The 23,532-nt window shown below is 39.1% G+C and overlaps 1 protein-coding gene across 3 annotated transcripts in view; it reads right to left on the reverse strand.

Moving 5' to 3' along the window:
- The window catches only part of KANSL1 (KAT8 regulatory NSL complex subunit 1), a 171,742-nt gene that overhangs the window by 63,890 nt on the left and 84,320 nt on the right, over positions 1–23,532 (reverse strand). For all 3 annotated transcript variants that reach the window (XM_089901371.1, XM_089901373.1, XM_022589041.3), the window contains exon 3: positions 947–1,088. In XM_089901371.1, the coding sequence (XP_089757497.1) occupies positions 947–1,088 (142 nt within the window). The remainder of the gene's footprint in view (positions 1–946; positions 1,089–23,532) is intronic.

A 23,532-nucleotide genomic window follows, 5' to 3' on the forward strand; every position in this document is an offset into this window, starting at 1 on the left:
TTTACTTCAAACTCTTACCCTTTTGTTCATCTTGTCAATTAGTCATCCTTTAACTCTTGGTCTACTAATTAATTTAATGTATGCAGTTCACGGTACATAGCAATTTTCTTAAGGCTTTGACCAGCACTAAGGCAGGACAAAAACGTTGTGACACTTATTTTTAGGGGCAGTAGACGCTTCATCTAGACCCACATGTTCAGTCAGGGAAGTCACTGCATCAAGCTAACACAATAAGTACCTTGCAAGAACATAAGCACCAAGAAAGGAGGATTTTTATTTACTGTGACCCCACTAAGGAGAACAGTGCTGGTACACAGCCGTCACTCAACTATTTACTGAATGGATTTCTTTTCCATGTACATTTTTCCCCCAGTCAAACTCCAAATAAGCAGAGGGCATTTTTCAGAAGAAGAACTATACAAGTATCACTGTTAAAGATAAAAGCTGTATCGTTAAGAGTCAGTCCACTGCAAGCAGGAGAACAAAGGAAAATGAAATCACCAGTGTCCAATCTTGCCTGAATGATCTTTCAGGAAAAACTTTATTTTTCCTGAAGAAAGCAAGGGAGGCTTAGCAGTAAAACAGAAACGCATCTAAGTAAAAAAATAAGATGAAAATACAGTCATCACCACTTTTCCATAAATATAACAAATATGCAGGTATGGTCAATGGCTTACATTAAATAGTGCCTTTTTTTAAATGTTCCCTGTTAGCCCAGATATTCAAACTGTTTTGTTCTAAACCCATGAGCTAATCTAACATTATATTCTAACAGTGTTGTCTGCATTATGCTAAGTAACACCAGGCTCTTAAACAAATTAAACCGCTATATCAGATCATATTAAACCATTCTCTCTGACATAGTTAAGAGTTACTGAGAGATGGGGAAAAGGGGATAATGATAGTTTTTAGCTGAGCTGAAAAAGACCAGACACTTATCCCTTACCTTATTAGCACGTATCTGTTTGTAAATATCTGTTTGCTGCCGAATTCGATATTCCAAGTCAGAAACATGAGCCTGAAGCCAGTTCCAGCGGCTGACAATAGCTGCTCGGTCTGCAGCCCATCTCCATTCTGACCTGCGCCTCCTAAAAGGAAATAAACTGAGTGAAATCCAAGAGTAGCAGCAACATTTATACTAAATGGGAGTGGGATGGTTTTAACGTCTAAATGCCCTTATACAGACCACTCTAGTGTCAAGAAAAACTTAAGACTATATGTATATGTTTATGTATGTATGTCACAGGACACACATGGATAAAACTCTTCACATAGATACTTCCCAAATTAACTAGCTGAAACTGCCTTCTAAGTATCCTGATCCTGTCTGTGGCAGTTTTTCTGGATTGCCTTAATTTCTCAGGAGATAGAAATATTTTCTACTTTAAGACATATAAAGGATAAAGATTATGTATCTACACAGAAAATCCAAGACACCACAAATTATAAAGCTAACCAAGAATTCAGCAAAGTTGCCGAGTAAAGATCAACATACCAAAATTAACAGTGTTTCCAAGTGCCAACAAGTAGAAAAGACTCATTTTTTTAAACTATTTACAACACTAACAAATGCTAATATTATACACAAAAGATCTTTGCAGAGAAAATAATAAAACCAAAAGACCTACATAAATGGTGAGATAGATTTTTTAAGATGGCAATTTTCACATCTACCTACAAATTCAAATAAGCTCCAATCAAATCTCCCATAGGGTTTTTTGTTTGTTTGACTGAGCTGCACGGCTTATGGGATCTTAGTTCCCCAACCAGGGACTGAACCCGGGCCCTCTGCAGTGAGAGCGCGAAGTCCTAACCACTGGGCTGCCAGGGAATTCCCCCCACCACAGGGTTGTTACTGGAAACTTACAAACATCCAAAAATCCACAACGGTGGAGGGGAGGAACACCACTAGAGAAATTCTAAAGAAAGTATGGTGAAAACTCACACTACAGACTTAGGGTAAAGCTATGGTGATTAAGGCAGTCTAGAAAGACAAAAAGACCAGTGGGACAGAATACAGAACTCCCAAACTTAGAACTGGATATATAAAAGAGATAGGCATTCAGAGCGATGAGGAAAGACTGAATTATTCAATAAACGGCATTAAGATGCCAGTTCTTTACATGAAAAAAGTAAAATTACTTCCTTTCTTTATGATATAATTCACTATTTTTGGAATTCCTAAATCTGAAAAGTCAAACTTAAATAAGATTATCTTTGGAACTTCAGGGCAGGGAAGGATTTCTTAAATAAGACACACAAAAAATTTAGCTAATTTTCAACATACTGCAAAAGATTTAATAAAGTTAAAGGCAAGCTACTAGTTGGTAAAGATATCTGTAACACATAAAACTAAAAATAACACATCAGAATATATAACAGAACTCCACCAAAGAGGTTCAAGAAGAATATAATCTAACAAAAGATGAATAAATTAAAATTTCACATAGGAGAGATCCAAATGGCCAATAAATACATAAAAATATGCCAGGCCTTGTTAGATTTTTGGTTAAAATATTAGTAGGTCAAATACTAAGAAGTCATTTCAAACCCAGATTGGAAAAACCAAGTGTTAGTGAGATGTGGGAAACAGTAATTCATACATTTCCAACAATAATAAAAACTGGCACCACCACTTTTCAAGAGTAATCTGGAAATACTTGGCTAGGTGGAAAATGTGTATACCTAGCCATCATGAAATTCTATTTCTGAGAATATAACCTGCACATCTGCATGAAGAAACAGGTTCACTACAATAGTTGGTAATAACTAAAAATTAGTTACAATTTAATTTGCTAAAGTAGGGAAATAGATACACTATAATTTACTGGATTTTTCTATAGCAATAGAAACATATTAACCAGAGCTATCTGTATCAACATGACAATATCTCAGAAGACAATGTTGAATGGAAAAACATAAAAACTAATAATAAGCTAAACAAAGTAAGTACTACTATAGATATAAACAAGTAGTAAAGGGATTTAATGGAGTATTGTTTATCAATTTAATTATTACTGTATGTCTCAACATGACTAAATCTCAACAATGTGGAATGGAAAAACTATATAAAAACTTTAAAAAAAAAACCCAAAGAACAATAATAAGAATTATTGGGACTTCCCTGGTGGCGCAGTGGTAAAGAATCCGCCTGCCAATGCAGGGGACACGGGTTCGAGCCCTGGTCCAGGAAGATCCCACATGCAGCAGAGGAACTAAGCCCGTGCGCCACAACTACTGAGCCTGTGCTCTAGAGTCCTCGAGCCACAACTACTGAAGCCCACACGCCTACAGCCCGTGCTCCACAACAAGAGAAGCCACCAAAATGAGAAGCCTGGGCACCACAACGAAGAGTAGTCCCCACTCGCCACAGCTAGAGAAAGCCCGTGCACAGCAACAAAGACCCAACGCAGCCAAAAATAAATAAACAAAAAATAAATAAATTTATATATATATAAAAAAACAACTGCTACCAATACATAAATAGTAAATGCATAAAACTGATAAACAACAAATTCAGGATCAGAGTGCTCCTTACCTCTGGGAAGGAAAATAAAGAAGTTAGATTTTAAGGGCTTCCCTGGTGGAGCAGTGGTTAAGAATCCGCCTGCCAATGCAGGGGACACGGGTTCAAGCCCTGGTCCGGGAAGATCCCACATGCTGCTGAGCAACTAAGCCCATGCGCCACAACTACCGAGCCTGTGCTCTAGAGCCCACGAGCCACAACTACTGAGCCCACGCACCGCATCTACTAAAGCCCACGTGCTCTAGAGCCCATAGTCCGCAAAAAAGAGAAGCCACGCAATGAGAAGCCCACACACCGCAACGCAAAGTAGCCCCCGCTCACCGCAACTAGAGAAAGCCTGCGCACAGCAACGAAGACCCAACACAGCCAAAATAATAAATTAATAAATTAATTAAAGAAAAGTTAGATTTTAGCTCTAACTGTAATGTAATGTTCAACTGCTCTTTAAAAACTAAAAGTCTGATAGAAAACGGCAACTTTAATATTAGAGGGGGTAACTGGCATCTGGTATATTCTGTAGCCAAAATATTTTATGAGCTTCCACAAAATTCTATTCCAAGAGAGAAGAAGTCGTCATACTGCCCTTAGCCCCACATCTCCAATCGGGTTCTACATACTCAGTAACAAACATTTTATGTGACTGTAAGTGAAGTTTAACATAGTCCACTGATAGGGTGAAATACATTATAATAAAAGAGAACAGGGCTTCCCTGGTGGCGCAGTGGTTGAGTCTGCCTGCCGATGCGGGGGACACGGGTTCGTGCCCCGGTCCAGGAAGATCCCACATGCCGCGGAGCGGATAGGCCCGTGAGCCATGGCCGCTAGGCCTGCGCATCCGGAGCCTGTGCTCCGCAACGGGAGAGGCCACAGCAGTGAGAGGCCCGCGTACCACAAAAAAAAAATAAACAAAAAGAGAACAAATCTAACCATAGTAGAATTAGAAATGAGTTAATACTTAATCATACCATAATAACTAAGATCAAGGATAGCAATAGTATTTTACTAACTCCAATACATTCCAAATATAAGCCATTGAAGCCAACCATTGTGATAAAGTATTATCCAATTATTTCTCTTTAGAAACAAGGCATATAGTTAGTTCCCTAACCTTGATGGAAAAAGCACAAGATATAAAGATACTTTCTTTTTTAAGTACAATTATCTGGTTCAATATTGGCTGCAGGTCTAGTACCAGCCCAAATTCAGGAAAAAACCTCAAGTGGTCAAGAATAACCTCTGGATCATTCTTGAACTATAAAAATGTCCCCCCTTTTCTAAAATAGGTAAAGCTAGTTAACCCTCATATCCCATTCCCAACTTTCACCACTCTTCAAGGTTCGCAACCTTCCTATCTTGCAAAATCTCTTGGTTTTACAGGTTCATTTCATTTCTGAAGCTACCACAGTACCAAGTCCCCATCTACCACCAATGGGCTACTCCAGTAACTCCTTAACTACCCACTCCTAACATAAATCACATATTACTTCTCCTCAATAAAATCTCCTCAAACCTTATTTCTTCCTGTCACTCTTATGTGTAAGGAATCACACAGCTTCTCTGCTTCTTTACAAATCCTAAGTCTTCAAGGAAACAAAGTAGAAGGGGAGTCAAATATCATAAAAGGCAGCAATTCGAAGCCAAAAGTGATTAATAAAATTAACACAACAACCATTTAATGACAATTTATTCCCAGACAAATCTGTTTTAACAACTGACAGTGGCTAGCCAAAATAATATTCTAATGTTGAAAACCAAAGCAAGGGAAAGATGATTTCTTGGCCAATTTACAGCACTTCCTCCTTAGTCACCCTTGGTGGACAAAGAATCCTGGCAGTCTCTCCCAATGATCCTGAACTTAGCTCATAAGCATTCTCATGAAAGTGTTCCAGGACATCAAGCACTCTGAATTGGCAGGAAAGATGAAACTTATTTGTTATTTCTGAATTTCGACACATCTTAACCGAAAGAATTTTTTCTCTTTTTCTTTCTTGTCTGAGGTCAAGGAAAAAATAAGAAAGAAACCACAACACTTTAACTGTGTGAAAACTTGAAAATACAAAAGGAAAAGAAAATTCCTTAAAACGTTTCAGTTCACAAGAACTTTGGTGGATAAACACATTTTTTCTTTTGACATTAATGAACAGCCCTTTTCAATTTTCTTAAGGTCAAAACTAACAGGCTGATATACAAGTATTATTCTAAATACCAATACAAAACTGAACGTCATGGTAATATTTTTTTGGAGATTGGCTAATAAACTAATTAAACACAAATAAACTAATTAAAGATAGGCAGCGTTAAGGGAGGACTGCAACCCCCAATTATGAACAGGTTTCATTCTACAAATACATTTGTCATATGACAGTTTCTAACCAGATGTAATTTTCAGCAGGAAGTTGTCACAATGTGGTAGTTAATGAAAAATGGAAAACCCCACCCCAAGTGTCCAAAAAGTATCTTGTCTTCAAAATACCAGCAACGTGGACAGAAAGCTGAACTGTTAACAACGGTGGGAGGGGTACAGTTAGCAAGCCTGAGGCGAGCTGTGAAGATGTTACCACACCCCAGTGGCAGAGGAGAACACAAGACACAGTGCAAGAATAACAGCTTCAAGTGTAAGCGTTTATGTTTTTGTTTCCTCAACAAAAACAACATGCCATAGAAACTCAGTTTACCAGAGGTAGAGGTATATTTCGCCCCTAATATTCAAAATGTAAATTTATTACTCTGATAATTTACAGCTCAAAACAAGAGACACTGATTTAAAAGCAGGGTCATGCTTTAAATACAACATGTGACTAAGGCTGCAGAGTGATACTTATGCAAATATAAGGATGAACTGGTTTCTACTGCAGTCATTATCAATAATGAAGAAAAAGATGTGGATTCCAACAATCCACAGGGTTCTTTCAACTCTTTCCTATTGCTTACTCTGTGCTAATAATTAGTAAAAATAATTGCTCTGTGCAGGACACTAGGATGCTTTCTAAGGTGTTGTTCTGCCATGTACTTTATGCCAGTTTGCACCAGAATATATGTCTACATGTACTGGGCTACTTACTACCTGAATGGGAATTCATTTTAACTTGTATTTTGTTCCTTGCTTTTAGTAAATGTTTTACTGGTAAATTTTCTTTGTCTGCATGTGCTGTATAAAAATCCATTAAACTTTTACACAATGAATTGCTTTTTGGTTACCTAAATGCAGAAAGATACAGTACTAATATTTGCTTTTGTAATATCACATGAATAGTAAACTGTAATGTTGCCAGCTATGTACCAGTATTTATTTGTATAAAACAGTGTATGTTGTATAAATAGACTCTTTTTAGCTATGTGAACTTACAGAGCTTTAATAGTTCTTTTTTTTACAGGGTTAGAATATTACCACATATCTAGAACTTAAGATATTCTATGGGATCTAAGAATAATTATTTACTTGAACAAAAAAATCATTTCCTCTAAAAAAGCTCTCACATTTATAAACACTTTAAAGCTAAATAGTGGAAAGTACTAGAAAATTTAGAGTTCAGGTTACATGTTGGCCAACGTAGAAAACAAAAATGGGATTAATTTTTGTTTTTAATTCTTTAAAATCCTCTTGAATGGTAATGTTTCATTAGAAGAGGACAGACAGATCAACACAGGGACTTCGATGTAAGGAGATTTAACTTCTCTTAAATGTGAGGACCAAGCTCCTTCCATTTTTATTACAAATTAGATATTATCCATTGGATCTTCAAAGGTGTCAATGATAAAACCTTTTCTACTACACCTTAAGAATCACTTAACTTAGAGGTGGTTACCACTAACCTTACTAAAAGAAAAACAACAAGGAATGTAATTTCTAGTAACACAGAGAAAAGACAAAGATTTGCTACACCTCTTACTGCCAACATACTGTCAATGAGTTCAATAAAAGAGATTGTATTCGATAAATCCTGTCTTCAATGCTGCCACAGACAGCAGGGGTAGATACTGTACTTCCTTTTTCTCGAAGATATACTGCAGCAAAAGCTGATTTACCTAAAAGTAACACTAAAGCTAGGCACTGAACCAAGTCAAACGCTTGACCTAGTGCTGCCTTTAAGTCACCTAGTTCTAGTCCAGGATGGGAAATCTTCAAGTCCAGTAGAACAGTGCTGGTGGATTATACTTTTCCCTGATCTAGAAATGTTTTTAAATCTCATTAAAGTAACAGTATGCTGCAAAGGCCTGAATGGTGGCAATTCCATCTTTGATTCTGATTTCAGTCCTATCTCCAATTCTTTCCTTTTATGCAAATAAAGATTCCATTAACAAGATAAAAGTAAAATGACTGTCCGCAGCAAGTTACACAGTACAACGTTCAACCAAAAACGATCCGATAGTTATGTGCTACGTCCAAACGTGCAAAATGTCTGAAACACCTACATTCTGAAATCTCTAGGATCTTTAGATGACTTATAAAAAACCAATAATGCAGACTAAGTAAAACTGAGATCACCATCAGACATCCAGCTGCTAGACTCACAGTATCCAGGGTTAAGAGTGAGGGTCTCTCTGGGATAGGAACAGGAAATCTTAACATTACAAAGAGTCACATTAAAAAAATGTGTAGGGCTTCCCTGGTGGCGCAGTGGTTGAGAGTCCGCCTGCCGATGCAGGGGACACGGGTTCGTGCCCCGGTCTGGGAGGATCCCACATGCCGCGGAGTGGCTGGGCCCGTGGGCCATGGCCGCTGAGCCTGCGCTCCGCAACGGGAGAGGCCACGGCAGTGAGAGGCCCGCGTACCGCAAAAAAAAAAAAAAAAAAAAAAAAATGTGTATACAAGTATTAACTACCTAGCTCAAAAGCAGTGACATGCTGTATGACAGGATGAAGGGGGAGGGGGACAAGAGTACCCACGTTACCACTGGGTTATGAAAAATCCTTTTTCCAGTTTCAGATATTAGACAGTTATTGAAATCCAATTTGCGCTCCACCAACTTCCCTTTAAATACTCATTAAAATTAGAATCTTAAAGTTTCACACAGCTAGAAACTAAGAATACAGGTTAATCTCTGAATAGCCAGAGAAATTTCCAATAACCAAAATTTAGAAGAATCTTTAAGGCAAAAAAAATAGGAACATATGAGGAAAAGATAGATTTCTATTTCTAATCACTATATCATATATAGAATTTCTAATAACCAAAGGCAGTGAAGGCATCTATTGCCAATCCCTTCCACAAACTTAAAAAAAAAAAAAAAGGAGCTCATTTCTTTCCTGTGTTACAAATTTCAAATAATGAAATGAAAGCTAGATGAAAGTAGACAGAAAATTGTATTTGATATCCAAGGCTATTTAGTTGGCAATGAGAAGAAGCTGAAGCATCATTTCCATAAAATGATGGAAAATGGTTTTCACTGACTGTTGAGCAAGGAAAAGGACTAAATACTGCATCAGGTTATCCAAGAAGCAACATTACTCAAAAAGGCAGTGTGACATAATGATACAGAAGATTCCTCCTCAGCCAGCACATCTGAACACCATCAAGTATCAGGAAGTTGGCCAGAGGCTGGACTCAGTAACACTTATAAAGCTCAAAGTAGGAATGTAGAGGCAACAAGGTGGACACTGAGAGAAATCATTCCATCAAGCTGTTTACCTGCATATATCAAGAACCTTTCCTCCCAGGCAATGTAACTGTCTACCTTAAAATCTCGCATAGATTCAATATTCTGTAATGACCTATATGGGAATAGGATTTAAAAAAGAACGGATATATATATAACTGATTCACTTTGCTGTACAACAGAAACATCTTATAAGTCAACTATACTCTAATAAAAATTAATTTTTAAAAATCCCTCAGAGAGGGCTTCCCTGGTGGCGCAGTGTTTGAGAGTCCGCCTGCCGATGCAGGGGACACGGGTTCGTGCCCCAGTCCGGGAAGGTCCCACATGCCACGGAGCGGCTGGGCCCATGGGCCATGGGCGCTGAGCCTGCGCGTCCAGAGCCTGTGCTCCACAGCGGGAGAGGCCACAGCAGTGAGAGGCCTGCGTATCGCAAAGAAAAAAAGAAAAAAGAAAGAAAACAAAATCCCTCAGAGAAAAAAACAGGGAAACTATCAGAAGTAGACTTCACTGTAAAGTAAAGGCTACAAAATTGGCCAGATACAAAATAAGTGTCCCAAAACTAAAACTCTCACATCCTTACAAAAATCTGTTTTTGATAGTCCTCTCCTCCTCTGTAAAAAGCAAACAAAACATAACAAAATATTCCTCCAGTATCTCAAGCTGGAAAGCCTGTTACCCTCAACTCCTCTTTCTCTCACAACCATATTTAATCCATGAGAAACTCTTTTGGCTCTACCTTCAAAATACATCTAATCTCAGACCACTTCAACCAAGCAACCATCATCTCTCAGCTGAAAATGGCATCAGCCTCCTGAGTGGTCCTCCTGCCTCGGACTTACCTTATAGTCCTCTGCTCAGAAAGTTCCCATCTAACCCAGAGTAAAAGCCAAAGTTCCTACAAGGCTCCTCGCTATTTCTCATCCTCCATTCTCTGACTTAAATGAACTTGTCTTGAAACATGTTCTTCTCCCAGATATCCTTGAGCAATATTTCTGTATTTCCCTGGGGTTGCCTTATCAAATAAGCCTACTCTGACCAACACAAAATACTGAAGCTGCTGCCACCACCCTCCCCGGACTCTCCTTTGTTTCCACAGCACTTACCACTTGATATATATTTATTCATGTATTGCCTCAGTTCCTCCAGCACTGTCAGTTACAAGAGGGGCAGGAATTCTTTGTTTTACTCACTCATGTATCACAAGAAATTCTTGTTTTATTTACTAATGTAGCCCCACAGACCCAATACAGTAAGTCCCCAACACGCGAATCTCCAAGTTGCATTCGCACGTCCCATCACGTTAGTTAGTTCATGTGTCTGGCATACATTGCCACGTGTCAGCTATGATGAGAAAAGAAGAGCTACTACCCAGATATCACTGGATCTTTTCTTCAAGAAGGTAGATAGAATTGAATCCAGCAAGGACCCAGAACGTGTGCCATCAACGTCAGGCGTGAGTGAAATTGCAGCTTGCCCTCCGTCTCCTATTGCTGACGATCCTTCAGCTCTACCACCTCCCACCTCCTCTCCCTCCTCCAGTCAGCAACCCTTCTTGCCTGTTCACTTGATGCCAGCCCCTGCACACCAGCTGTTGTACTGTACTACTGTACTTTTCAAGGTACTGCGCTGTAAGATTTAAAATGTTTTTGTGTTTTTTAAATATATTTGTGTGGAAACTATTATAAACCTATTACAGTACAGTACAACATAGCCGATTGTGTTAGTTGGGTACCTATGCTAACTTTGCTGGACTTACGAACAAATTGGACTTACGAATGCGCTCTCAGAATGGAACTCCTTTGTATATAGGGGGCTTACTGTAGTCTCATGTGCAGTAAGCATTCAATAAATGTATGTTAAATGAATGAATATTGGTGGTGGTGGAGATGAGGAAGGGAGTACCCTATCCACAGTGGTTCACAATAGCACGTGTACGGCTGGAAAGGCAGGCACAAATCTTTACTGAGGGTTATTAGTTTATAGATTTGATCTAATTCCAATGAAAACCCCAGACGGTATTTTGAGAGAATTTGACAAGACTGATGGATTTGACTACCCAAATTTAAAACTTCTATAATTCAAAAAACATACCAATCAAAAGGCAAACAGAGGGCTTCCCTGGTAGTGCAGTGGTTGGGAGTCCGCCTGCCGATGCAGGGGACGCGGGTTCGTGCCCCGGTCTGGGAGGATCCCACATGCCGCGGAGCGGCTGGGCCCGTGGGCCATGGCCGCTGAGCCTGCACGTCCGGAGCCTGTGCTCCGTAACGGGAGAGGCCACAACAGTGAGAGGCCCGCGTACCACAAAAAAAAAAAAAAAAAAAAAAAAAAAGAAAAGAACTGTATCTAATGCCTGCTAGGTTTCAGGGAAACTGCTGATGAAACAGCAGTTTCATTCTGGAAAACAATATAACATTTATCAAAAACCTTAAAACTGTCCTTATCCCATGACCAAAAAAATTTTCCACATCAGAAATTTAACCCAAGATAATAACCTGTGATATGAAGCAAGTTTTACTCACAACAAAACTCCTATATAAGAGATCACAAACGAAGGTCACATTCCTGAAGTTGGTTTTATTTGCTTCTAGTTGAATTTTCTTTGGCCTCCATACATAAGGATACAATATTTTTTCAATTCTTTGCCAGCACTTTAAAATTATATACAAAGACAAGATCTGCCAATGCTGGGTCTGCAAGTCTCTTAATGACTATTAGCTAAACAGCAGCTGATCCCTTCAGCTGTGGCACTTGATCCACAGTTCAAAATTATCCCCACCTGGTAGGTGTCATTCATTTATATTATATGCCTGAACTCCTGAAGTTACCTGAGTTGGAAACCCTACACTAGAAGTCAAACGTTAAGCCCGCAGGGCTGTCTAAACCCGTATTGTAGGGCCCCATCTCCAGAGTTTCAGATTCAGTAGGTCTGAGGTGGGGGTCCCAGAATTTACATTTCTAACAAGTTCCAAGGTGATGCTAGGTAATGCTGCTGGTCCAAAGATCACACTCTGAGAAACTTAGACTGATGAAACTTCCTCAGTGAAGCCAGAGAGGGGTCCCATGAACTACACAATTGCAGGATACCATTTAAGGGGATGGGGTAGAGGGTGCTAAGAAAAGCTGATGGATCAAAAACCAATAGTCACCACAGATGTCACAGCACTGACTACCCCTAATTATCAGAGGTAGAAAACCATTGCCCTACACTAAATTTAGGAATAATCCTAGATTAAATTCTTGGTCCTATTTTTTAAATTCTACATTCTTCCTCATGGGTTTTATTTATTCTCAAAGTTTTAAATACTTCTTCTACACTTCATAACATAATACGGGTTGCAAATAAAGACTGCTGTAAAAGATACCTTATAGCTCCAATATTTCATGACCAACAAATGTGTTATTACCAGCTCTAATATTTTCTACTGAATTTGAATTCTTTCTTCAGCTAGAAACTATACATAGTAGGTAACATTTGTGGAATGCTTCCTTTGTTCTGGGCACTGCTACCAACTTTACATGAATTTCATCATTTAATCATTATAACAACCCTGAGAGACAGCACCTACTATCCCCATACTGCAGATGGAGAATCTGAGACACTGAGGGGTTAGGTCATTTGCCCAGAGAAGAAAAAGCAAGATGTACATACATCTGGCTCCAGAGCCCTTAATTTTAATCACTGCACTATAGTGTCTCTGTCCTCATTGCCTTTGTGTTAAAGGAAAGCTTCGTTAACAGGGAATTCAATTTAAGGTCTTTACCTACCTCTTGAACCCATTTTTCTGTTTCCATATACAGATAAGAACTCTACTTAAAAAAGGCCAACACAGGGCTTCCCTGGTGGCGCAGTGGTTGAGAGTCCGCCTGCCGATGCAGGGGACACAGGTTCGAGCCCTGGTCTGGGAAGATCCCACATGCCGCAGAGCAACTAAGTCCGTGCACCACAACTACTGAGCCTGCGCGTCTGGAGCCTGTGCTCTGCAACAAGAGAGGCCGCAACAGTGAGAAGCCCACGCACCGTGATGAAGAGTGGCCCCCACTCGCCACAACTAGAGAAAGCCCTCGCACAGAAACGAAGACCCAACACAGCCAAAAATAAATAAATAAATAGATAGATAGATAAATAAATAAATAAATATAAAAAGGAAGCACAGACACTCCATTATAACATTAATAAAAGTATGTGACTTTGTGTGACACACAAAATAAAAACACATTAGTCCCTGCCCTTAAGAGGCAGCATGCAAAACAAAATGATACCCAATTCACCCTAAATTCAGTCTCCACATAGAAAGGCATAAAGGTGAAAAGTCAAGAACCTGCAAGCTGTAATCCCCTGAAGGGATCATGGAGGCTGGTCTCTAAACTCTAAAGCCCAGTAGAGAAGTCCTAGAAATGTGTAAATGACCCTGCACAGCAAAAGGGAAAGAGCAGATAACCAACTGAATAAGAGAACAAAAAAGATCAGTGAAATCATATTTTTAAGCCTATGGCCACATATGGTTCTATTTTTTGTATTCATCATTTACTATTAAAAACCACTGCAATATATTGGTGATGTCCAAGACAAATATTATGGCAATAATATTTACTTTGCTTAAGGAAAGAACTCAGAAGTAACTGAGGAACTAAACAGAATGGAAAACAGGTCTACTCTGGGCATCTAATTGGTATGAAATTATGTTAGAAACAGATCTGAATTAGGAGGGAAAAGCAATTTGACATGCTACTGCAAAAGAAGAAAGAAGACTGGCCTCAGCAATGAACGAAAGACGAAGATCAGAGAAAACATGATAGCATCTATCTGCGTTGATTGCTTTTTAAAAATTAACAGACATTATTTCTTAGAATAGTTTTAGATTTACAGAAAAACTGAGTGAAAAGTAGAGAACCCGTATATCCACCCCCTCAACAGTTTCCTCTATGATTATGCATTAGTGTAATACATTTGTTACAACTGATGAACCAATTGATACATTATTATTAATTAAAGTCCATAGTTTACACAATAGGGTTTACTCTTTGCAGTTTTGACCAATGTATAATGACATGTATCCACTATTTTTAATATGTAATGCCAAAATCAAACAGAGTGTTGCTCTAGCTCTCGCTGTCTTTATCACAGTAATATAAACTAACTCCTAATCTCCCCCTGCCCTCATCTACTTTTCCTAATCTTCCCCATCTCAATAAAGAGCAATACCTTCCTTCAACTGGCTGAGACCAAAAAACTCACTTTCACAACCCACACACCTAACCCATGAGCAAATCCTACCTGCTCTGCTTTCAAAATATATCCAGAATAAAACATTACTCCTCACAAATTTCACCACCACCCCGACCCAAGCCACCACCCTCTGGCACCAGAGATCACAACAGCCCCCAGCACAGATGCCGCTGCTGCTGTCCAGAGCAGTCGGCTTTTCTTTCAAACTAGGTCAGATCATGTCACCCCTCTACTCAAAGGTGATACTCAGAGTAAAAGCTAAAATCCTTACAATAATCAACTAGCTTCCAAACACCCTATCTCCACCTACTCCAGTCCCCCTTTACCCTGAGTTTACCTCCTACTAGGTTCCTTCTCACTACTGAAGCTACACTGCTATCATAAAGACAAAGATGAATTTAGTCATAAGTGCTTAAAGGTAAACAAGTATTCACATTGTGAAATGGAACATTTCTAATCATATTCCTAACAAAACTGCTGTAATATTAACTGGCTGAGAAATGGGTGAGGGAGGATCCCCTATCAACACAAGGATGGTTAGAAACAGTAAATTAATCCATCCTGATAAACAACTTATTAAGTATCAAGCTTTAATGTGAATAAAGTACTTCTCCTAAATCTAGAGATCTAGATCCCAAATACATTTGCCTACACAGGGTACCACCCAAGGGCCTGGAGGGTGGGGGTGAAAGTGGGGAGGGCAGAGCCATACAACACTGTACATGGAGTAACACACCTGGTTACTCTTTATTCTCTGCAAGACAGCTACATTCAGTGGAAACCTCATAAAATGGGCAGAATAAGGTAATCCTCCTGCTCATTAATACAATAAAACCAAGACTTAATGTAGGAAAAGTTAAAGAACAGTGTAGTTGAACTAACAATTTCAGCCTTGCAGATCAATTTGTGTGACTGTGTTCAGTAGCATCAGATTTTACTATCACTGTTGTCCATTTCAGTTCAGTTCCCAGGCTTTAAAATCCCAAAGGACAGAAAGAGATAAGTATCCTACGTGCTAGTATTAGTAATATTAGAAAGTGCTACCATTTACTGAAACCTGAAGGGCCAGGTACTTGACATGTATCATTTTCTAATTTTAATTACAACTTAAAGTAAATACTGTATTCCAAGGCTATTAAGAGACTGAGCAATTCTGACAAAGTCACACAGCTCATCAGTGCCAGTAGAAATTCAAACTCACGTCCGACTCAAAAGTCTGTATTCTAAAATATATCTCAATAAAGCTGTTTTCAAAAAATGCTTTCTTTCCAACAGACCACAGGCTTTTCTGAGTCAAAACTGAAATCGTTATGACAGACATATAAAGCACACTGGGTTCTGGACAATATACAGGAGTCCTATCAGAATATTTTAGCAAAATAAATTAAAGGTAAAGGGGCTTAAAATCTGAAAATATTTACCTAGTAAGAACTGTAATTTTTTTGCCCAACTTCAAATTAAATGAGTTTTAGGACTCAGTTTTCCACAGTCCTTTCCTCCAAGACATCTGAACACCCTAAAAAGAAATACATAAATAGCCTGGATATTTATTTCCTTTGATAAATGGAAAAAAGTAATGTGAAAATGTTTCTGGCTATACTAGTCAACAAAAAAATTGCCCACCAATGTGGAATCTAGCCTTCAAAAACTGGTCATGGTCATTACCCAACCTCTAAGCAATAATACATTCAACTGGATTATCAAGCTAATAAAGGAGGAGAGAGAAAAGCCACAGGAAATTTGAGAGGTAACTTATAATTGGCTCTCATCAGACTCACAGACCGGGTCTAATCAGAGACCAGGTGACATGGTGGGATTATGCAAGCCAGTAACAACCATATTGAATGAAATGTCTTTTACAGAACACCACCACTTTCTCCGTAAGAGAGTTCAAAAGGTTATTTTCACTCCTCACAGTTATACTAATGATAAGAAGGCCAATCACAGCTCGGAGTAACCAGACTTTCTAAAAAGGAATTCAATTCTGTATTTTCTTCAGAATCTTCCTTTCCCATTAATGGGGATACTAAATTTCACGTATGAATCAAATTGAGAGAAAAAAGAAAATACAAAGTGAGCTGTAAAATCTATGCTCATGATCTGCAAAACAGACGCAGATGGGGTGAGGTGAAGAAGCCCTTCCCTAGTTCTTAACAGGGACCAACCAAAAGGTCCTGCTTGATCTGTCTCTGCCCATACCATCATCCCTAAGAACCACTCTCAAAACCTCTCCTGGCTCTTTTATACTCTGGCCACACAGGCGGAGACTAAAGGAGGATTCCCTGGCAGTCCCTCTCACAGATCTATTTGCCCTTTGCTATACTCATCATAAACATAATTTTAATCAGTTGATTCAAGCATTTTTTTAATGGTTATTATGTTTCGAGATACTTTTGTTATAGCAGTGAACAGGACAAAATCCCTACCTAACAGGAGGAAATTTACATTCCAGAGGTAGAGAAAAGCTAGTAAGCAGAAGTGTGTGTGTGTGTGTGTGTGTGTGCATTAAAATGTTATTTGTGATATTAACTTGCCCTTTTACAGCTGGTGGTCAAGAATCTCTCTTTTAAAAGTGGCAGAGACCTGAACAGGATGAAGAACCAAACTCAGCTGACAGGAAACCTGTGGAAAAGCTTTCCAGGTAGAGTGTGCAGTAAAATGTACAGGCAGGAACGCACTCAGAATTAAGAGTAAGAAGACCAGTGTGGGTGGAGCACAGTGAGCCTAAGGAAATGTTTTAAGATGATACCAAGGTGGTATACAAAAGCACATAGACCCTAGATCCAGTAGGGTCTTGTAGCCCATGATAAGGAGTTTGACTTTTAGCCTAAGTGTGCCATGAAGCCTTTGGACAAATTTGAGCAGGGGCACAAGATATTATTACTATTTACATTTTTAAGCTTACTCTTGCTGTTCTGTGAACATACTATAGATGATCAATAACAGAAGGAGACAAATTAGGAGGCTACTGAGGTTGTCCAGGCAAAAGATAATAGTTTGATGACAGCATCTGAAATGGGGAGTAGGTATTTATATTCAGAATGTAATCTGAAGGTGGAGCCAGCAAGATTTGCCAAAGGAATAGAATGTTGACACAAAAGAGAAAAAAATTTTCTTTTCCAAATTTGAACGTCTGATTTTTTTTAAACATCTTTATTGGAGTATAATTGCTTTACAATGGTGTGTTAGTTTCTGCTTTATAACAAAGTGAATCAGTTATACATATACATATGTTCCCATATCTCTTCCCTCTTGCATCTCCCTCCCTCCCACCCTCCCTATCCCACCCCTCTAGGTGGTCACAAACCACTGAGCTGATCTCCCTGTGTTATGGTGGCTGCTTCCCACTAGCTAAAGAGAGAAAAATTTGATATCTGTGTCTCCCCATGAGAATGTATGGGACTGCTGCGAAAACAGGGGCCACATATGACTTACTCGGTCCTCAAGACACAGGAGCAGTGAGTATAGTCTAGTTGAATGAATTAATGAACGACCTATTACATTTCTCAAAAGAATAAAAGTACAGGTGGGGCTTCCCTGGTGGCACAGTGGTTGAGAGTCCGCCTGCCGATGCAGGGGACGCGGGTTCATGCCCCAGTCCGGGAGGATCTCACATGCTGCGGAGTGGCTGGGCCCGTGAGCCATGGCCACTGAGCCTGCGCGTCCGGAGCCTGTGCTCCGCAACGGGAGAGGCCGCAACAGTGAGAGGCCCGCGTACCGCAGAAAAAAAAAAAAAGTACAGGCATTTACTCTGGCTGTCAAATACTGGTAGGGTGTCAGGCATGGAAATTAAGCACCTTAGGGAAAGAAAGGTGAGTTAAAAGATACCAAAATAAAAGAAACCAGAGACCCATATTTCACTGAACTTGCAAACTCACCTCAAAGTACCACCTGTCTCAAAATCGAATACACACACACACACACACACACGGCTCATTTAGGAAAATAAGTTACAATATCAGAGCAACAATACTTCTTTGTGAACTACAAGATCGGCTATATTATCTGACAAGATAAATTGACAGACTTGCTTCACCAAGTAGAGCTAGAGGTCCTTGGTGTCCTGTGATATACGAGGAATCTGGTAAATCTGTCATAAATCAAAATGTGTTGAACTTTTTTTTTAAAACAGAGACAAAATAAGTTTAGCGAGCAAAGAGGAGATTAGACATTATTTTTAAAACTCCTCAAAGCCTACTCTATATATCTGTAAAATTACAGGATTAAATTTCTATGCTTTTACATAAGATTCAGATTTGACTTTAATTTCCCTCTGTAGAAACTACAGAGGATTGAGATGGGGGTGGGGGAGAGGTGGGGATACACATGATGACTCTTATTTTTCCTCCAAGGAAGTTACTGGAGTCTGTAAAAACAGAACTTAGGGCAGTATTCCTTAATGCTGGCCATACATTAGAATTATCTGGGGAGGTTTTAAAAACATGAATGCTGAAGACACACCCCAGATCAATTTAATCAAAATTAACTGCCGGTAGGGCCTGAATTTTTCCTTAAATGCTTTCCAGGTGATTCCATTTAGCAGCCAAAGTTTCGAACCACCAACCCATAGCAATAAAGATTAAAGTAGAGGAATTTAAACAAAAACTCCTAAAGAAACTCAACATTTTCTGAGTCAACAAAGTTGATCCCTCATATTAACTGATGGCTCACAGTGAGCATTTTGGAGGACAGATAAAAGGAATTGTCTTGGAATAATAAAAGGTTCATTTCATACATACTTAAACAGCTCAGGTACGGACAGAACGGAAATAACAATGAAACAAACCCTGGTTAACCCCACCCACATTCTTTCCTAAGGCTTGCATTTTTTACTTACATTATCACTGCAACAAAACTAGAGTCAATTCAAGTTGTCTTCTTCCTGTAATGCTGCCTTAAATCTCTACAGAACAGCAGTTACTTGCTGCACAGCTAAACACATCTTCAGCTGACGAAACTTTACCTAGAAAAAAGAAAGTAACACCCCATCTTGTCCCTCCCATTTCCCCTCATCAATAGCTAACTTTGAACAGAGTCTGTGGATTCATTGTACTATTACATGAGGATAGGGCAGTGAAATTCCCAGTCCTCAGCTGCAAAATAAATACATTTAAGAAATTCTATAGAACACAAGAGTAAAGCAAAATCTTAGTAAACTGACACACGTTCCCATCCTCCTGAACACATGAAGAAGGCTGCCATAGTTTTCCAATTACATTTCAACTCTGTCCTAGTTTTAAGGCACAAGCTGATCTTCACCTCATACAGATTTTCAAATATGAGAGAAATGACAAATTCCTTATCTACGATCAATGATAAAAGAGATAGGGATAAAAAAGAAAAGGGAAATTCAGTCTGGTTTTTACATGGATTTAGACCCTTCTATAATTAATTAATTGATTATTCAAGCTGACAGGTATACAAATAAAATACGGAAAGCATTTTAATGCATAGTTTTAGGCTGAAAGGATCTAAACAGTTTCCCTTATATATTGTTTCTGGAAATCTGAAATCAGAACATAGGACTTTTCATTTCAGATTTATATTTAATGTTCAGCTGATTAAGTATTTTTTCTCAATAAAATTAATGTGCTGTCTTACTTTAATCATGTAAAAGCAGCAAAGTGGTAAGGAACTTGAATGCCATGACGTGAATATTCAAAATCAACTGGTTATATACCCCATGCATTAAATCTGAGTGCCTAATATATACCTCCAAAATGATTACAATGACAATCCTTCAACAACATCTGAACCATTACAATGTGAACAGCATTCTGCTGAGCGCTATACAATAATCAAAAGACAGGGTCCACAGCCTCAAAACAGTTTATAAATTTGAGGAGATGAGGCTGATAAGCAATATAGCAATAAACACATAATAAGGGCTTAAAATCAGGCAGTACAAACTAAGTATAAGTAGCAGTTCCCAGCCTGGAGTCTTGGCGACCAAAAAACACATTGGTAAGCCAAATAATTAAGAAGTAAAACTATATGTGGGAGTCCTAAATATATAAGAAGCCAAGGTTGGAAGCCACTCATCTGGTCAAGAGAAAAATGGTTTGTGTCTTTGCGAGCAGACCAGGGTAGTCTCAATTTTGCTATTTACTGTGTGAATGTCAACAATTTACCTAACCCTTTAAAAGAGGTAATACCTACCAATCACCATGAGAATCAAACAATATTATACATATAAAGCACTTTTAAAAAAATAAATTTATTAATTTTTGGCTGTGTTGGGTCTTCGTTGCTGCACGTGGGCTTTCTCTAGTTGCGTTGAGCGGGGGCTACTATTCATTGCCATGCGCGGGCTTCTCATTGTGGTGGCTTCTCTCGTTGTAGAGCACGGGCTCTAGAGCACAGGTTCAGTAGTTGTGGCACACAGGCTTAGTTGTTCCGCGGCATGTGGGATCTTCCCGGACCAGGGCTCAAACCCGTGTCCCCTGCTTTGGCAGGTGGATTCTTAACCACTGCGCCACCAGGCAAGTCCCCATATAAAGCACTTTTACACAATGCCTGGCACTTAGTCTCAAATACTGGCTATTTCCATCATTACTGTTAGACAGACAACAATAATATCCTAGTGCTGGCAGGATTATGTGATTATCAAGTCCAGTAGTTCTCTAGTTGTGGCTCCCAGACCAGCAGCATAAGCATAACTTGGGAACTTTTTAGAAACCCACAGGAAATCTTGTAGAAATAAATTTCTATTGTTTTTAAGCCACCCAGCCTATGGTACTTCATTATAGTGGCCCGAACTAAGACAAAGGTATACTCCTAGAGTTTATTACATACTGTGTGATAAGATGGCAGAGTGGGAAGGTGAAGTGGGGTTGTGATGAGAAGGATGTTGATCACAGTGGCAAGGGAAATCAAGAACTGCATTTTAAATATGAATCTGAACTTCAGAAAAGAAATATACCTGGGCTGGGGATATAAATTTGGAATTATTGGTGTATGGATGATACTCAAAGGACTAAAGATCACCAATGAAGAATACAGATGGGGGGCTGGGGGGGGGGTCCTGAAAACCAAACCATGACACACTTTAACATTCAAAGGGTAGGGAGAGACGAGGCACCAGAAGTCTGTATGGAGGCATGCAAGACCGGGTCGGCGGGGGGAACGACAAGGGACACATGTGCCATCTTCTGATATTTAAATAAATTCTAGCTCATATCCCCTTTATGGTTCTGGGTCTACCCAATCCTCTTCTCATCTGAAAAATCAAGTATCAGGTGGACCTAATTTCTACTCTGTCCCACCTATATCATCTCAACCTCATTCCTTCACATCTCTTTCAACAACAAGAATACTTTTTAAAAAGAACAGGATGGCGGTGGTGGGGGAGGCAGCAAAAGAGCTTTTATACAGAAAGATTCTGAAATATTTACAGACAAAATAATATGTAGTATAGAACTGACTTCAGAATAACTGAAGTGTGCGTGTGTTTGTGTGCGTGCACACGCGCGCTGGTAGTAGGGCAAGGGGGTCTAGATAAAAACCACAATAGCTATGAGTTTATGTCTGTTGTAGCCGAGTGACACACACACGGGGGTTTACTGTACTGTTCTCTCCACTTGTATGTTAAGCTTGCATTTTCTACAATAAAACATAAAGGAGGGAGGAGGAAGGGGGGCTGGCAAACACTAGCCCAAGAGAAACCTTTCGATTTTGTCCAGAGTAATGACAGCTACAACCAAAAATTCACAGGGTTGACCCAGACATTCCAGAAGATTAAAGGCTCACCTTTAGACTTTAAGGGTAAAAGATTTTTCCCTAAACCATATGTTTTTGTTTTAAAATGTCTCAAAGATGATTAAGTCAGGCACAAATTTACCAAAACAGTGACGCAACAATTCTCCAAAGGGCTATGGCAAACTAGGCTCTACTGAACACTTTCATTTCTTAAGACACCTAAATGACTTTAATAAAATTTCACCATTGAGAATGTCCTACATTAGTCTGGGAAGCTACAGAATCATTCACACGTAACTAAGCAGGGATCAAGTGCTCCTACACTAGTTTTAAAAAAAAAAAAATCACTCATCACACACACATTCTGTGAGATACACTAGGTTCAACAGTTGTTAAGCAGCGAGAAGTTGGGCACTGCATGCTCTCTCCTGGTCATAATCCTGTTCACTACTCAATTAGGATACTGTATTTGAGAAAATAATAGTTCACAGTAATCTTCACATTCTTTATAAAGCATTACCTTCTTCTGAACACAATATAGGCCGATGCACCCTTCCTTGCATGAAACATGACAGTTATCTTTAACTCATCAAGTTTAGATTAATTTTATTTTACATACACACATACACATTCACATACCCATGACCATCCCTCGAAGTAGCAGAGATGAACCAAGTCTCTACCTCTTCTGCTATCGATAAAATAAAAATTTTCCATAGAAATGCTGAGGACTGAAATGATCCACAGAAAGTAGAAATTTGGCAATATCAGCACTCACATTTAAATTGAAATCCTCAATGATAAAGCACATGCCATAAATCCATAAATGCACTAAATTGACTAGTTGCCCAAAAGACGATCCCTCTTCATTTCTTAACCAAATTCGCAGAACTTTCCCACTGCCCACCCACCCAAGGCCTCTTCCCTGAAAGTTCCATGAAGGTTTGGGAAGAACCAAAAAGGGAAGAGGAATCTTTTATTAAATTTACATGGTATCTTTCCTCCCAGAATTCAAAGTTAAATAAAACCAAGGAAAGAAGACCAGAAGGTCACAGCACTAACGACCTAGAAGACAACACAAGTCCAATTTAACTGCTATTACGGACCAAATTACACCAGAACACAGTATTCACAAGAATATGTGTAAATTAAACAACAAAGCAAAATGTTCAAGATCTAGTTTGTCGTGATTACTTTTATTTTCTGGACTGAGAGTTGAGTCCCACAAAGAGTACAAAAAAGAAAATTATACACACACACATATATATGTATGTATATGGCTCACAATTCTTCAATTATTTCCAGATTAAAATATTCCTGAACACTTGTTTTTGTTATTTGGGGTGGGGGTATGGCAGAGCTGGAGTACCGTATAACACCGGAATAGAAAGCAGATGCTACACAGTAAGAGTGTCAACCCCTTCTCCCAAAACATTGTGCTCACCTCTGGGCTTATGTTCACACTTATTGCCTTGGCTTCC

This window comes from Delphinapterus leucas, chromosome 19, assembly GCF_059928025.1.
Source record: "Delphinapterus leucas isolate spDelLeu-1000000601 "Yukka" chromosome 19, BTC_Dleu_Yukka2, whole genome shotgun sequence".
In the NCBI taxonomy this organism is placed as follows: domain Eukaryota; kingdom Metazoa; phylum Chordata; class Mammalia; order Artiodactyla; family Monodontidae; genus Delphinapterus; species Delphinapterus leucas.